Raw genomic sequence first — 17,741 nt, 5'->3', positions numbered from 1 at the left:
CAGAGTCCTTGGTAGGTGGGAAAATCGATCTCATTTATCGATGCTTAAGCCACTAGCAGTCAAGTTCTCTGTAACTTGCAGCAGAAAGCAATTTTCAGTGATAAAACGGGCAATTATTTCCTAAATTAGGATGCTTAAGTCTTACAAACACCAAATGGGGGCCAAAAAAAAAAAAAGAAGAAGACAACTTGAACTTGAAATGAGAGTTGCCTTATTGTTTGTGTTCTCATGGTTTTACCAAAATATCTAAAAAGCAGGCTCAAGGAGCCTATTAAAATACAATTAACTTATAATCACTGTCTGGGATTATTAGATTATATCACCTCATTGATACTTCTTGAATTTAAAAACATTAATAGTACTTTCGTGCAAAGTATTTCAGACCTCTAAGTACTGTGATAAATACATATCCTTTGTTTTAATCAACGTTCAATACTGTGAATCCCTGAACATGTGCAGGCCAAAATTTAAGTATTCATAAATTTGCTAAGAATACAAAAAGACTGGTAATCTCTGGAATCCATGTTCTTGTGCAGACTGGGTCCTGTGGTTGAGCCCAGGATGGGGTAGGGAGCTGTCCTCCTAGACCAACATGATAACACCCCTAAATCTCGTAGACACGAACGCATATAAGGAGAAGTTCACAACTACTGCCCAGCTGTTCCTTGGTACCAGCCTCTGCTCTAAGAATTGTACATATGTTATTTCACCCAGGGATTGCCACATCCCTATGAGGGAGATTCTATGAGCCCGTTTTACAGAATGGAGAAATTGAAGCTACGAGAGGCTGAGTAACTTGCCGAGACCACACAGGTAGGGATGAAGGCTGACTTTGACCTCTGAGAATGGTTACAGTTCTCACCTGCTTGCTGGGGCAATTCCTGCCAGGTTTCTGCAGGCTGGCAGTTGTTAAAAATTCCCCACTCTTGCTAGTCCTGGGGTACATCACCACTTCTGACTGGTTCTCACCCACCCTTCTGTAAATAGTTCCTTCATGAAGTCCTCTTTGGTGTCCCTGTGAGGGGACCTCTGTTCCTTCCCAGCCCTGACCAGGACAGTGGGGAGGTGATATGTGCTTGGTCAGCCTTGCCAGGAACGGGGGAAAAGGCAATGTGAACAGGAGGAGTAGCCAAGTCCACGCTGAGATGCTCCATCACAAAGGACTGAAAGCAAAGACCCACGGCCCTCCTGGCTGTGGCTTGCCAGGCTCATCTGGGGACTGTGTTTGTTCTGTGGGTATCAACTGTGCGGATGCCCAGAGAGGTATGTGCCTCCAAAGCAGAAGAGAGAAGCACTAGCCTCAGGGTCAGACCTGGATGTCATCCCTGACTCTACCTCTTGGTACATGAGTGACCTTGAGCAAGTTTCCTCACCTTTCTGTGCCCTGATTCCTGCACCTGTATGACAACAATAGTATGTGCCTTGGCTCGTTGTGAGGGCTGGATGAGTTAGTACGTGTAAAGCACTTGAAATACTGTAAATGGCACCAGAAAGTGTCAGTTAATATTATTATGATTAAAAATACTCTTCTCTATTCTGACCGTATCACTATCAACATCCTGGCTATGATACTGTGCAAGTTTTGCAAGATGCTACCATTGGGAGAAACTGGGTAAAGGGCACGTGGGATCTCTGTATATTATTTCTTAACAGCTACATGTACATCTCCCAATTACCTCAAAAATTAAAAAGATTAATTTAAAAAACTATCAGCTATTTGTGGAAACATAAAATGGTGCAGCTGTTGTAGAAAACAGGTTGGCAATTCCTCAGAAAGCTAAATAGGATTATCAACCATATATCACCTAGTGCAGCGATTTCATTCCTAGGTACATCCCAAAAGAACTGAAATCAGGAACTCTAGCAGGTATTTGTATTTTAATGCTCATGGCAGTAATACTCACAAGAGCCAAAAGCGGAAGCAAACCAACTGTTTGTTGACAGATGAAAGGATAAACAACATGTGGTGTATCCATACATAATGGAATATTATCCAGCCACGAAAATGGATGACATTCTGACCAGCCTGCATGGACCAACCTTGAAAATATTACACTCCGTGAAAGAAGCCAGATATAAAAGGAGAGATACTGTATGATTCCATTTATAAGAAATATCTTGAATAGAGAGAGGGTGGATTGGAGGTTACCAGGGGTAGGAGGGTAGAGAATAGGGGTCACTTTTGTTTCATGAGTACAGGGTTTCTGATTGGGATGATGAAGGTGCTTGAGAACCAGAATCACTGTCAATGTGCTTTAGTGCCGCTGAATTGTACACTTAAAGATGGTCTTCACAATGGTCAGCTTTGTTATAGATATTTTGCCACAATTAAAAAAATTAATAACACGACATACCCGAAACCATTGAACTGGGCACTTTAAGCGGGTGAACTGTATCTCAGCCAAGCTATTCAAACTCTTAAAAATACTTCATCTTTCTAAGGTTGGTGGAAATAAATAACATAAAATGTGTGCAAGTAGCCAAATGCCTAGAACACAGTAGGTGCTGAATAGTAACTTCTTTCCTTTCATCTGCCTATGGAAGGTGGTAGGGTCTGGCAGGAAACTGATAGCCTCCTTCTTAGAAGAGAGACACACATCCCCTTAGTTAAAACTACATGAGTCCGATACAATTAAAAAAATTCTTAAGGAACTATGGCTCAGAGAGGTTGAGCATTGTGCCCAGGAGCACACAGCTTCTTTCTAGAACATGCCCACAGGGCGGAGCGCTGCCTCCATCTGACACCTGGGACAGAGGCTCTGCTGTGGCTGCAGCTGTGTGGCCCCCAGCCCCTGCCAGGCTCATCATAGGGAGGTGCCCTCCATCTGAGTGCATCCCACTTCCCACACAGGAAATATTAGAGAAGCAGCAGGGCCACTCTGGGGGCAGAAAATCCCTGGAAGGAGGGGTGCCAGGCTCCCCAAACCTCTGTTTCCACCCACGCCTATCTGCTGACCTCTCCAGCCCCCTGCGGTACGTCTGTGTCCAGAGGTGGCAAATGCCACATCCTGGATCAGAAGTCCACTTGCCAACTGGATAAGGTCAGGCTTCTGACTTTTTTTCTTAATGGAAGTAAAATAATTCCTGCTTCCCTCCACCTCCCTCCTTTCTTCATTTTCCCTCCCTAAGCTGGACGAGATCCCAGTCTTTCAGAAGTAAAAATAGCCAAGTGTGCAGGGGCACCGTGGCCGGGGCAGTTCAAGTTTCTTTCTTTTCTACCCAGGCACTAAAAATACCCAGCTAGGGCTCTGAAGAGCGTGGCCCTGCACCTGGCCCAGAGCCTGGCCCAAGTGCTGCTCCTGTCACATTTCTCTTCCCACAGGAAACGTCCAGACAAGGCTGGAGAGGGAAAGGCCTCGGGAGCTGTGTCCTCCCCCAGCCTCCTCTGCAGAGCTGCTGCCTGCGTCTAAGGGCAGGATCCCTCCTGACATTGCAAAGTCTCCACGGTCAGGACCCTTCCCTTTGCCTCACCCACAGACCCCACCCTCTCACCCTCCTCCTCCTCAATTCAATGTCCCCGGTTTATGAATGATGTGAGCAGGCTCACACCTGTGCGGTGCTTCACAGCTGACAAAGCGATTTCTCTATCTCATTAGTTCCACATAAGAATATGGAGGGAGAGAGAATACAGGATTGTTATTATTCTCCTGTGAAAACTGAAGCTCAGAAAGGACAGGAAACTTGCTCAGGGACACACAGCCAGGAAACATCAGAGGGTGGATCTGAACCTTGACTTCCGAGTCCTATCTCCTCTTCTTGGAACTTGAGACCACCAGTCTCTGGGATCACATGTCATGGAAAACCTCTAAATGATACAGACTTTGAGTACTTGCTGCTTTGAGGTTCTGAGTCAGTAGGTATGGGGTGATGTCCAGGAATGGATAACTTTTCAATGTTCCTCCAGTGATTCTGACTACTTGCCAGGTCTGGGGAGCACTTACTAAACCTGTTTTACTCAGTACTTTATCAGACCGGTGTTCTTCCCTGGGGACTCGGGTTGACTCTTTTGGTAAGTTCTACCAAATTACAGCTGACTCATCTCTAGAAAGAGGAAACCACCCAGAAGGTGATGTGGGTACCAAGAGGCTGCAGGTCATGTGGGCATGCTGACGGGTGTCCCAGCATGTGCGGGGCTTGTCCTTTAGTGACTTGTCCTGCGGGGGAATCTGGGTGACAGGTGAGTTCAACTTCAGCCTAGGACAGGATGGCTATTTGGGGCTGCCTCTAACCCTGGCGCCATATCATAACGGTGAAGAGAGAGAGCCTTGTGAGTGGATAAACCTTATATTCTGGGGCTTGTGCCAATGGCTCCTGGGTGGTGGGTACAGTGGTCCTGAGTGATGAGTTCCTGTCCTCTTGTCTGTTAGAGTATCCATCAGCTGCTCTCTTCTCTGGACCCTTCTCACTTAGGCCATCACGTGCCCAAGGACATTTCGGCAAGCCTGGGTTGTCCCTGCATTCCCAGCTGCCAAGAAGTCTCCATCCTACATTGTGCACGCTAATAGGGGAAAGCTATTCAGGCCCAGTCTCCCCTTCCTTTCCCTTCCTCTCTTCTCCCCTTTGAGGAAAAGCTATAGGCTAAACCATCTACACTGAGTTGGAATGGGCTTCTTAAAGGAATCCTCATGTAATCCAGGAGACTAGCTACCACTCAGCTGTTATTTACTAGCAGTGTGGCCTTGGGCAAATTAAACTCACGAATGAGGTCTGCCTCCCATTTCCTAGTCTGTGGCAGACATTGCTAATCGCTTACAGCACTCTTGCCTACTGATCCCAACTGAGCGAAAGCCTTTGGATCCTGTATCTAGGCAGCCACTCCCTACTCTACAGCTGATGGTCCAAATAAAGGCAATTTACCATCCAGAAGCCTGGAATATTTCTCAGGTTCTTTGTACCTCTAAAACTTTGATTCTGTAATAACAGATCTTAATCTGACTTTGGGAACCTCTTAGGTGGGCTTCAGGAGTTCTGTGTAGCCCCTAAAACTACAAAATTTTTTTTTTTTATTTATGATAGTCACACAGAGAGAGAGAAAGAGAGAGAGAGGGAGGGAGGCAGAGACATAGGCAGAGGGAGAAGCAGGCTCCATGCACCGGGAGCCTGACGTGGGACTCGATCCCGGGTCTCCAGGATCGTGCCCTGGGCCAAAGGCAGGCGCCAAACCACTGCGCCACCCAGGGATCTCAAAACTACAAAATTTTATGTGCAAGTTCTTGTGTGTGTTCTATGATAGAATTTCCACGGGATTTTCACAGGAATTCATGAAACTCTTAATCAATAACAATTGGGTTAGAGGCTGTCACAGTAAACAAGCATGCAAACAAACAACTGAATAAATAATTTCAAGCTGAGAGAAGTTCAGTGAAGAAGCAAACAAAGGGATATGATAAGAAAGGAAGTGGGAAGAGAGGTCTTTCTGAGATGACATTTAAGTTAGGGCTTCAAGGATGAGGAGCCAGCCACGGGGAGAGCCAAAGCTCCTAGGATAGAAAAGAGTCTGTCATGTTTAAGGATCAAAAGTAAACCAGTGAGACTGGAGCAACAGTGAGCAGGAGTGAGGGGGCAGGAGAGGAATGGGACCAGATGACACTGAAAAGGTAGGGAGGGGGCTGCTGGATCACACAGGGTCTTGAAGACCAGAGTACAGTGCTCAGATTCCGTACTACGTACAACAGAAAGCCATCGAATACTATGAAGCCAAGTGACGGAATCATATGAGTGTTTTAAAAAGATCACTCTGACTGCTGTGGAAATTAGATTAAATAGGAACTGGAATCAGAAGTCCAATTAGGAAGCTGTTGAGGTCTGGGAAGAAGATGGTGCTTCCCAGAACCAGAGTTCACGGCCATGGAGATGAAGAAATGTAGGAGGATCCTGATATACATTTTTGATATTGACTCAGAAGGAGTCCAGGATGACTTCTAGATTTTGCTTGAGCACAGAGTAAACAGGGGTGCCATTCCTGAGACGGGAAGGCTAGAGTGGCAGGGGAGGGGTGGGGCACAGTTGGAGGCACCCTCTAGATGTGTGGAGAATGTGATGCCTCCTAAGGCACCCAAGTGGAGGTGCCAGCAGGGCAGTTAGACACTGGTATCTGGAATGGACAGGATGAGCTAGAGCTAGAGGTCTAGGATGGAGAGTGAAGAGCCCAGTTCCAAGTCACATAACAGCAACACGTAAAGAGCACGAAAAAGATACGTTTGCGAAGAAGACTTGATAAGGAGCACGGTGAGAGAGGTAAGGGGGAAACCTGGCCAGCAGGGTATTAGAGAAGCCAAGAGAAAAGGGCACAAGGAGGCTGGCCAGCTGTTTGGAATATCGCTGAGAGGCTGAGTGAGGGAAGAGAGAGGAGTACCCGATTTGGCGACCCAGGGGCTGCAGGTTGCAGTGTGCAGGCTCAGGGCTGGGGCGTGACGGGGGACAAGCTCATTGTACTCAAAAATAGATTCCAGCAGGATCAGAGACCTAAAGAGTAAGGCACATGAGGAAAGCATTTTTTTCGCCTTTTTAAAGATCTTTTATTTGAGAGAAAGAATACAGGGAGAGAGAGAGAAGCAGACTCCCAGCTGAGCAGGGAGTTGAACACAGGGCTCGATCCCAGGACCCAGAGACCATGACCTCAGGCAATGGCTTAACCAACTGAGCCGCTCAGGCGCCCCATGAGGAAAGCATCTTTACAAAAGCAGGCTAGGAAAATAACTTTTTTAATAACATAAAAGTGCAAACCATAAAGGAAAAGATTGATAAATTCAATTTATTGAAATTACTAACTTCTGGGGCGCCTGGCTGGCTCAGTCAGTTAAGCATCTGCCTTTGGCTCAGGTCATGACCCTGGGGTTCCTGGGATGGAGACCTGGGGGGCAGGGGGGGCGGGGAGTCTGCCCCTCCCTCTCCCTCTCCCACCCCTACCCTGCTCGCTTGCAAATCTTTAAATAAAAAAATTACCAACTCTTGACCATCAAAGGGCTCTGCCAAGAGAAGAAAGCCAGTGGGGAGCTTTTTACAACACCAACAACTGAAAAACTGGAACTAACAAAATGACCAGAATATATAAAGAATTCCACGACCCATGAGAAAAAAATAAAGTAGAAAAACAGGGAAAAGGCTCAGACAAGCATCTCACAGAAAAGGAATCAAGTGGCCACATTCTCTCTGACAACGGAGAGAATACATATTAAAGCAATAAGACGACACCACTTTACGCACACAAGCAAAACCTAAAAAGCATTGGTGAGGATATGGAGCAACGAGAATGTTTGAACACAAGTAATAGGTCGGTACAACCAAATCAAAAACAGTTTCCTATCACCTCGGAAAGCTGAAGATGCACATACCTGGCACTTCTCCCGCAGGCCTGAAATCCCTTAGGCATGGACACCGGGACTCCAGGATGTGTGCGGCCCTGCTTCCTCAGCGGAAGGAAGGAAGGAAGAACAAACTCTCCGGAGCTCATCCAGTGATACCAGAGTGCAGGAGTTTGCAAACTAAGGTCTTTGAGCCAAACCTGATGCTTTGCCTGTTCGTCAGAACACACCGCTGTTCATTCATTTCTACATGGTCTGTGGCTGCTTTCACACCACAACAGTGGCAGAGTTGGGCAGCTGCAGCCGAGGCCCTCTGGCTCTCAAAGCCTAAAATATTTATTCTCTGGCTGCCTCCTGCTATCCAGCAATGAACGTGCCTGAATTACAGCACCACACGGCAAGAGCATTCATCTCAGAAATATTGACTTTACGTATATTTTTGGCATGTAACAGTGCTTGCCCACAGAAATACATCATTCATTCCCCTTTTCCCATGGCCTCCCATCCAACTCCAGACTACAATTCCCAGACTTCCTCGGAGAGGCATGGCCACATGACCAGGTTCCATCCATGGGCTGTGAATGGAAGGAATATGTGCCACTTCTGGGTCCCATCCTTCCAACGACTGGGTCCCATCCTTCCAACGAGCTGGCTGGGCTAGGCTTCCTTCTGGCTGCCTGAAAGATGATGATAACTGGGTCCACCTGCTAAGGCTGGCCAAGCTGCCAACCAGTCCTGGATCACCTTTGACTTCTGGACTGTTACATTGAGAGAGGAGAGAGGACCACATTTCTATCCTGCTTAAGCTTCTGGTTTTCATTTGTTTGAGAGGGGAAGGGAGTTTCTTTTTTAAAGAAGCTTAGCCTTCACCTAATTATAACTATTTTTCTGGATCTACTCAACGTTTACTTTTAAAGGAAGTTTTTGGGTGTTCTGTATTTATTTATTTGTTTGTTTGTTTAAAAAGATTTTATTTATTTATTCATGAAAGACACACAGAAAGAGGCAGAGACACAGGCAGAGGGAGAAGCACACTCCATGCAGGGAGCCCAGTGCGAGACTCAATCCCGGGACCAGGATCATGGCCCTGAGCCAAAGGCAGACGCTCAACCACTGTGCCACACAGGCTTCCCATTTTCTTTTGTTTTTAAAATGGATGGGGTAAGAAAATGGATATAATAAATGCTATCAACTCTTAGGGGAACTTTTGTTGGAAAGAGGAGCAGGGTAAGGTAGCAGTAGGTAGATGAAGGCAAAAGGTCAAAATACAGTTGTGGGGTTTTTTTATTTAAATATTTTGTTTTTATAAGGGGAGAATAGAAGTATGTTTGTCTGCTAATGAAAATGATCCAGGGGCAGACTGGGTGGCTCAGTGGTTTAGTGCTGCCTTCAGCCCAGGGTGTGATCCTGGAGACCCGGGATTGAGTCCCACGTCAGGCTCCCTGGATGGAGCCTGCTTCTCCCTCTGCCTCTTTCTCTGTCTCTGTGTCTCTCATGAATAAATAAATAAAATCTTAAAAAAATAAAATAAAATAAAAAGAAAATGATCCAGGAGTGACGAAGCATTTGACGATGCTGGAAGCAGAAATGATACTACAGGATACTACAGGACTGAAGTCCCTGAGGAAGAAAGAGAGAGCACAGGTGGAGAGACTGGCTTTTGACAGAAGCAGAGAAATCTCCAACAGGGGTGAAGACAGGAAGCAACAGGTAGGCTTATGGCTTCAATAACAGGTGAGTAAGAAACTCCCCCACTTGACTATTTTTAATTTGTTCAAGAAAATGTAAAGCGAGGTCATTGGCCAAGGATTGGGGAGAGAGGCTCTGGGAGCTTCAACATTGCCTTCTGGATCTCGGAAGAAAATCAATTACGTAACATGATGAAGACTACCTATCTCAAATCAATGGCTGACACCCTACTTTGTGGCACAACTCCAGGACTTTCCCTGAAGAGGGGAGCAAGATGGAAATGGCTATGAATAGGATTCCCATGTTACAAAAGAGGAAAACGGGGCTTAGAGAGGCTTAAGTGAAGTACCGGAGGAGGTGATCAGTGGTGACGCTGGGGTCTCGGTGGGTCTTTATGACCACTGAGCCTGTTATGTCGTGCTTTGGCACACCCAAAGTCCTGCATGAACAGTAATAAGGATTCGGCACAGACAAGATCATCCCCTATGACTTCATGCGGTCAACATCTCCCCCACCAAAGGTCATCGGGTCATCATGCCTGAGCGGCCTCGAGGCTTCAGACCACATGGGAAGCTCTCGTGGGCTGTCAGACTTGAGTGCATATGCGCACGTGCGCATGTGTGTGCATCGGTGCGCGCGCACGTGACGTGTGTAAGATGGAACGTGGTGCAGCAGGGCGGGGGTGGGGGTGAGGGATACAAATATACGCCAGTGTTCTTGGGCTCTAGTTCAAAACTATTCTCTGAAGTGCCGGAGAGTTGGTTTGTTTCAGAACACTAATGTATTTTGGAAAAGAAAAAGAATGTTTAAAGGCAAGTCATCTCTCATCCTCTTTCTTCCTTCGCAGGGCCAGAAAAGTGGTATTTCTGGCAGGGGCTAGAGGCAGAATAGTCTATAAATACAAAGCCATTAAATCCCATGCAGCGGGAACCTGATCGGAGCCTCCTTTTAATTTCCTGACATGAGCTGGCCACTAACCCAATTACCCAGAATCCCCGGAGGAGCCCTCCGCCCGCCCAACAAGCACAAAGACAGTGAGAGCATATTGCATGGATGTCGGCCCAGCTTTCACTGAAATCAAATATCTTTTAGAAAACACTTGGGGAAAGGCAGGCAGGGGCCGAGGGGAGGAGGAAATGGAGCGGGACAGGGAGGCCGCCGGCCTGAGGCAGGTGATGTGAGGTGAGGGGAGCTGAAGGGAAGGCGAAGCTCGCAGGACGAGCCTTCTAGAGAGAGCTGCTGAAAGCTCAGAGCTGTGCCGAGGCATGGGGCTCCCTGAGAAATGCAGCACATGGTTTTCCAGGCTCTTCCACGCAGGGGCTGTCAGGCCAACACCCTGGCCAGGCCGGGAAGCCCGCCTATCAAGGGAGAGCTTCTCCACGGTTGTCCCAAGGGAGATGCTCATCATCCTGACGTTAGACCCCACACAGGGGGCCAGCTCGGGCCGGACACCACCTCTGAGATGCCCACCAGGGAACCCAGGAGGAAAACCAGGGCGGCCAGTACGCCCCGCCCACCACGATGGGAGGGCTGCGAAGAAAGCTCAGTGCCAACCCGACTGCCTTTGAATCAAATACTAGAATAACACGCCCACAGAGGTGACATCCTGAAGCGACCCCACGCTGGATTTCACCAAGTCATGTTCCATCTGGTCCCCACCTTGACCCGCTGATGGGGAGAGCAGGTTTCAACACCCCTGCTGTTCCGGTGAAGGGTAGAGGCCCAGGAGCGTAAGGGAGAAGCAGCACGCACAGCGAGCTCCCCTCAGGGCCGGGGGGACGGCCCGGGCATCAACTCCCAACCACCTGTGGATTTTGTATTCGATTTTTTATGATGAGAAAAATCACTTTTTTTCCCCTCCCTGAAAGTAAAGACTTTCACACACTGGATTTGCTTAAGGTGGGCAGACCTTTGGGCATTGCCTACATGGCTCAGTGGATGATTCCAGAGCCTAAGGCAGCCTCAAGGAAGAGGCTGATGTATACAATGGAATATTCCTCAGCCATTAGAAACGACAAATACCCACCATTTGCTTTGACATGGATGGAACTGGAGGGTATTATGCTGAGTGAAGTAAGTCAATCGGAGAAGGACAAACATTATATGATCTCATTCATTTGGGGAATATAAAATATAGTGAAAGGGAATAAAGGGGAAAGGAGAAAAAAATGAGTGGGAAATATCAGAAAGGGAGACAGAACATGAGAGACTCCTAACTCTGGGAAACGAACAACGGGTAGTGGAAGGGGAGGTGGGCAGGGGGTGGGGGTGACTGGGTGGCGGGCACTGAAGGGGGCACTCGATGGGATGAGCACTGGGTGTTATTCTATATGTTGGCAAATTGAACACCAGAAATAAATAAATAAATAAATAAATAAATAAATAAATAAATAAATAAATAAATAAATAAATAAAAGGAAGAGGCTGAGCCAAAGGAAGCCACAGGACCAGATATGCCCCTGCCACCCCGTAGTGGCTGCCCCCCCCCCCCCCAAATCATGAAGCAGTCCCTCACGCTGTTTTACTTGAGAAAAGCAAAACTGTTAAGAGACCTCTAGGGCTGCTGGACAGAGAGTAGGAAACAGCCTTCGGATGCGTAGGTGGGATGCAGAGGAAGGGGAGCAGGCATTCACGTCTTTTCTCCAGCCTCCCGCCACCCTGCACCCCTGCACAGAGGAGGGGACCCAGGTTCCCCCACGCGAGGCCCCCACTGTGGAACCTTAAGGAGGAGGAGCAGCTCCCGGGAAGCCTGGAGTCAGGTCAGTCTGAGGGAAGGCAGAGGGAGGCAGGGGGGCAGGGGGGCAGGGAGCCCGCACCTGTCCCAGGGGCCTGGGCTCCTGCTCACCAAGTGGTGGAGGGACAACCGAACAAAAGCAGAAGCCAGGGCAGCTGCCAAGAGTCCCTGCCTGGCAGGGACCCAGGCTCCTCAATGAGGCAAGCTCCTCCTAGGGGGGCTGGTCCCCGTGGATCTTCTGATGGCAGGATCCCGCCAAGGCTCAGCCCTGCGGGGGACAGAACCGAAATGGAACCGCTGGGCTTTGTCCACGCTCGGCGCCTTTGTGTCATCCTGCCCCCTCCGGATTTGGAACTGCCAGTACCGGGGCGGGTTCTGGTGACTGCCACCTCCTCCTCCAGGCTGAGCTCCAGAAAGGGCCTCTCCAGGCTGGGTTACCTCAGCACACCTGCTCTGCTCCTGCCAACAGTCTCAACCCTTTCCCACATCCCGGTCCTGGGCCAACTACAGGGCTGTTTAGAGCACAGGGAGGCCGAGGTCGGGGCCCACCGGAGGCAGAGCTCCTCTGAGACACCCCTAGCTCTCCCTCACAGAGTCCTGGGACACACAGCATCTACTTCGCTTCTCAGAAGTGGCCTGCCGGGTACCTAGCTGCATTTGCCATCACTGTGCCCTTGGCCACACACTTCTCTGCCATCAGTGGGCCCCCCTCATCATTCCCCCATTTGGGGGGGGGCCTCCAGGAGGCACCTGCACTCTCTTCCCAGCACTGGGTAGTCCCCGAGGAGAGTCTTCCTTAGACACTGTCCTTAGAAACCGTCAGGGATGTCAAGTGGTGGTCCTCCCATGTCCTCAACTCTCCTTCTGCCTCCCCAGCTCTCCAGCTCACAATCCTGGGCTGAGGGTGGGGTGGCCTGGGCTTGGGGCAGACACAGCACAGAGCATGTGAAAGCTCCAGGCTCTGGGCCCACCTCCCCACAAACCACAACCACAAACCAGCAAGTGGCCGAGGGTGAGAGTGGCCTCGAACCCCAACCCTGCAGACTCAACTCTGTCATCCTTCAAACTCAGGAGCATATTGGTAGCACGGCAGCTCCCTTCTGCTCTAAGATCCTCAGATGCTGTTAAGTAAGCAAAGAGAGGCCACAAACCCCAACCAGGAAAAGGCCACTGGACAGCTGCTCCCAGCCTGACCCGGCGCCCTCACACCCAGCTTCCCAGGACAAGGTGGCAGGACTGAGGAGTGAGGAGCATCTCTAAGACCTAGACACCCTTAAGTTGGTTTCCAGCAGGGCATATAAGAGGAAGTCAGCACTAAAGCAGCCTGCTGAGGTTCTTATGCCTCAGTTTCCTTCTCTGTGCACCCCAGGATACTCTGGGGAAGCAGAATGAGCCTGGTGTAGGAGTCAGTGGACCCGGGTCAGCCACTAGTTGGAGTCACACCTTACAACCAGGATAAGACCAAAATCATGTAGAATCAAAATGAACTAACACAAAATCTTTTGGCAGGTCTAAGACAGCCTGTTTTGTTTTTGTTTTTGTTTTTTCTAGAAAGAGGACTGTTCCTCAGTTGACCCCCCACACACATACCCATGAAGCAGCTGGCGTGTTTCTAACAGCTCAGTGGGTTCACCATCTCAAAGGCGGTAAATGATGTGGTAAATGATGCGGCTAATGAGAAATGCAGTTGAAAGGCCAACATCTATATGATACGGGGGTAGTTGAGGCTGCTTCAGGACCTTCTGCTTTAGAAGTGCACACACTGGGCGGGGCTGGGCGGAGCTGGGCTCAGGCTCAGGGCTCAGGGGGGTGGTGATGGGAACTGGGGGAGGGGGTTTCTGATTTCAACAACGAGGTCCAAGTTGTCCAACTGACAAAGCATCTTATCTTAAATTCGTGCCTTCTTTTCTCCAGGGGATGCAAGGAGAGGACAGTGGGAGGAGTGCTCTGGGGCCCTCAAAGGCTGGGCTGGACTCTGGGCTCCCTCTCAGTGAGGGACTACATTCCAAACTGGCTTCTTCCCTTTCTCTCCCAGCCCTTCCCCATTATGTGATCATCAGCACACACCCCTTTTCTTTTCCTGCCTCCTTTCACTTCTGGAAGGATCTTAGGGCCCAGAATCATGAAAGATATGATTGATACGAAAGAACCTCCACCAGCTCCCTCGAAAGCTGGGGCAGGGGAGAAATAGACACACACACACACACACACACACACACACACACACACACTACCCATCCCCCAAAATGGTCTTGAAGGAGGGTCACCCATCTGAGCAGATCAACAGGGAAGGTGATGAAGAGGAGCCCCAGAGCAGCGAGGTCCACATAATGAGAGCCACGTTATCATTTTAAATTTGCAAGTAGCCACTTTAAAGAAGGTAAAACAGAAGCAGGTGATCTTAATATCATCATGTTTTGTTTAACACACTACATCCAGAATATTATCACCTTAACATGCAATCAGTTTTTTAAAATAATGACTACACTATTTCGCTACTATACTTTTTATCATCCTAACAAGTCTTTGAAATCTGGGTGTGTCCTACCCTCAGAACCCGAGACCTGTGCCTCCAGGCTGGCCGGCTGACACAGCTGCAGAGGAGGAGGAGACAGGAAAGTGAGAGGATAAGGTGGCGGGGAACATGGCAGGCGGAAAACCTCCACAAGGTGACAGTGGTGTCCTGCCCATGTGCAGGAGAGCACGGCTGCTCTGCTCAGGTGAAGAGGACATTATGTGTCATTCTGGCCCTTAATGTCTCTGCTTCTTGTACTCCCAAACTCTGGGCTCCGCTGCGAGGTAGAGCAGCATCTCATACAGCATCTGAACCGGGGCCTCACCCCACCCAAGAGGAGGGCCTTCCCTGGGAGGCCAAGCTAGCTTTCTAGGGTCCAAGTGGGGTCAGGGTTTCCCAAAGGATACTCAGTGGGGAATGTCTAAGACCTGCCTTCCTGACGCCCCATGTCTCCCTTAGGAGTGGAGCTCTAAGGCCACTGTAAACTCGTGTGCAGGGTGTATGTTAGCAGGGTCCTCACCTGGGATGTGTGCAGAGATTTCCAGGGTCTGCACTGCCCTGGGGACAGGAACACAGGACCCTGAGACCCCCAGTAGAGCACAGCATGAGCATGCAGCCCTCTTACCTTCCTTCAGCATCCCCACTTTGAGGCATTTCATGAAGCGGCAGGCCTGGCATGACTTGCGTCTCCGTTTTGTGATCTCACACTCGTTGGTGGCTGGGCAGCTGTACTCGATGTTCCCTGTAACCAGACACAGACAGGGTTGCCGGGTGGCATCCAGGGCCCCCACCGCCAACCAGAGGCTGGATGGGGATTAACCGGCCAGACCCACAACTGCCCCTCATCCCATAGGGCAGTGGCTCTCCAAGTAGGTGCTCTGAGGCACTTATCAAAATGCTTCCAACTCTCTCCAATACAGAGATCCCAGTCCCAGCAGTCTGAGTGTGCCAGGGCAGCCACAGTTCTGAGGAATAGTCACCGTCAGCTCTGAAGACACCACTGAGCTGGCATTTTATCCCAGGCAGAGAACACCCCCTGCACTGACCAGAATGTTGGTCATTCTAAGCCCTTCCTCCAGCCTGGGGTCCCAAGTCACGGGAAAAGCCTCTCAGAAGCTCTGGCCCCACATGGCCCTGGGCCTGTGCTCCACACCCCACTAGAGGCTCAGCCCTCTCCAGCCTGTTGATCTTGAAATCATTTTACTTTCCCTGAATCTTAGTTGCCTCATCTGCAAAGCAGTGTGATGTCTCCAAAATGAAAGATTAGCAAGATCATGGTTATAAAATTGCTTTAACAATTATATAAAAACCCTGGGATGCCTGGCTGGCTCAGTTGGTGCAGCACGGGCTCTTGATCTCAGGGTGGTGAGTTCAGGCCTCACATTGGGCGCAGAGATTAATTTAAAAAAATACATATACATTGTAAAGCACTCTTCAACGTCGAGCTGATGATTATATAACCATAGTTCATTACTAGAGAAGGAATTTGTGATCATTTTCTGTCTCACCCCTTTAATGAATTATAATGGCTACCCTGAACCTGACCCACGATCCCTCCGATTACCTCTCTGGCCACACGGAGGTCAGCCCCTGCCATGGAGAAGCCGAGCAAGAAAAGCGTGTTGAATGAATCACCTACTGAGTCCTCATAGTGATCCCATGGAGTAGGAATTGATGCTGTCTCCGTTTGACAGGAGAGGCTGCGGCTGCCTTTGCAACACAGGACAGAGCCTCTGTCCTTTGTACTATTACCTGCCTACAATTACTTAACAAAGATGGACCCTGTAGCTCTACATGTGAAGAACAAACCAATGGGAAGGAAAAGGGGGCTCAGTGGAGTGGGGAGGGTGGGAGGCAACTGGAAGGTAAAATGCAAGGCAGCGACCCCAGGGCTGTTTTGTTTTTATTTGGTGTTCTCGGCCCCTATCCCAAATCTGTGGGGTCGTCCAGAGCCTATGGTTTTTGGAGAACAGACTTTGAACTAGGGTAAACCTCCTGTCCCCACCCCATCCAGATGCCTACCTGCTGAGGGAGCAAGAAGTGACTCCCAGAAGGCTGCCCACCTGACTCCCCTCCTGAGGCCCAGGGACACTCCCCTGGAGCAGGGGTGCTGTCCCGTCCACCTGGCCCAGTAAGAGCAGTCCCCGAAGGATCACTCCCAGCCTGAGACAGGGCTTGAGAGGGTAGTTCCAGGTCTGCCTGGCCTCTGAATCCCCCCTACACACACACACACACACACACACACACACACCCATCGATGTTAGTGGTTCCAACAGTCCCTTCTACTATGCACCTGCTGGCTCTCACTCCTCACAAGAACCCTCGGAGGTGGGCCTCTCAGGGCCTCATTTCACAGACCCAGAAACTGAGACTAGGGGAGTGAAATGAGTGATTAAAGCCACACAGATCCCCTGCACCACCTTGCACCCCACGAGAAGCTTGGGAAGACCAGCCAGGCCCCTCTCTGCTGCTAACCCAGCAGCTAGGTGGTCTGGGGCAGTGGGGAGGGGGCGTACCTCAGCCTCCTCATGGTGGCCTATGAACAACAGCAACTGCCAGATTTTCTGAGAGCGGGCCGGAACCAACTCCTACCCCTGACAAAGTGCTCTGGAGTACTAAAATTGTTGGGCCCCAGTCACAAGGTGAATGCTCACAAGAACTTCGTGGTATCCTTAGCCACCTTTTGTACTGGTGAGGAAGGGAGCGGATCTGCCTGGGGCACCTTAGGTCTCCATTTCTCTTCTCTCCCTGTCTTTGTCTCTGAATTCTAGCTACCTCACCTTCTCACCTTTGTCCCTCCCAGTTCCTACGGGTTAGGAAGCTCTAGAAGTCACCCTCTGTGCTGGGGGGTGGGAGAGGGCAGGAAGGGGGAGGGATGAAGATTCTGAGTGCCCCTCCCCTCTTTCGTCCAACGCTATCCATTTCCTAAGGCACTCTGGCTTGTGTGACTTCTTGGCAAATAATTTCAATATTCCCAGAAGCGTGAGAAACTGAAAAGATAAACAGGAGAGAAACACAAACAGAACCTAATTCATCCAAGGCCATCTTGGCTTTGAAGGCTCTGTAGAATTTGGGCCCTGCTGCTTCCCACCTCACCCCTCTCTCTTCTGCCTCAACATCCCCATCACTTTCCATAAGTATCAGTTCCTGCAACTCAGTGATAACCGACGCTTCCAGGCCTTGGTTCCAGCTGCCCAGAACAACCCCAGTGAGCTCTCTCCACCACCCCACCGCCCCGCTTAGAACCCAGGGCCCCCGGAAAGTAGACGCTGCTTCTCCTCCCTCTCGCCCGTCTGACCCCTAGATCAGGTGCCTTGCACACGGCAGGTGCTCAATCCACACCCAGAACCAACAGTGACAAGTGCTCATCATGAAGCAGCCACCGTTCTGCTTTTCATACAGGGCCTGTTTCATTTTCTCAACAACTCTGAAGGGGAACATCTTTTTTTCTCCATCTTAGAGTTGAGAGAGGTGAGCAGAGCCCAGGAAGAGGCAGAGC

The 17,741-nt window shown here is 49.7% G+C and overlaps 1 protein-coding gene across 4 annotated transcripts in view; it reads right to left on the bottom strand.

Annotated features, from left to right (window-relative positions):
- Positions 1–17,741, bottom strand: part of ESRRB (estrogen related receptor beta) — a 114,421-nt gene that overhangs the window by 24,292 nt on the left and 72,388 nt on the right. For all 4 annotated transcript variants that reach the window (XM_038545354.1, XM_038545352.1, XM_038545351.1 and 1 more), the window contains one exon: positions 14,868–14,984. In XM_038545354.1, the coding sequence (XP_038401282.1) occupies positions 14,868–14,984 (117 nt within the window). The remainder of the gene's footprint in view (positions 1–14,867; positions 14,985–17,741) is intronic.

The sequence above is a fragment of the Canis lupus genome, chromosome 8, assembly GCF_011100685.1.
Source record: "Canis lupus familiaris isolate Mischka breed German Shepherd chromosome 8, alternate assembly UU_Cfam_GSD_1.0, whole genome shotgun sequence".
Lineage (NCBI taxonomy): Eukaryota > Metazoa > Chordata > Mammalia > Carnivora > Canidae > Canis > Canis lupus.
This window is presented reverse-complemented; position numbering and strand designations above follow the sequence as displayed.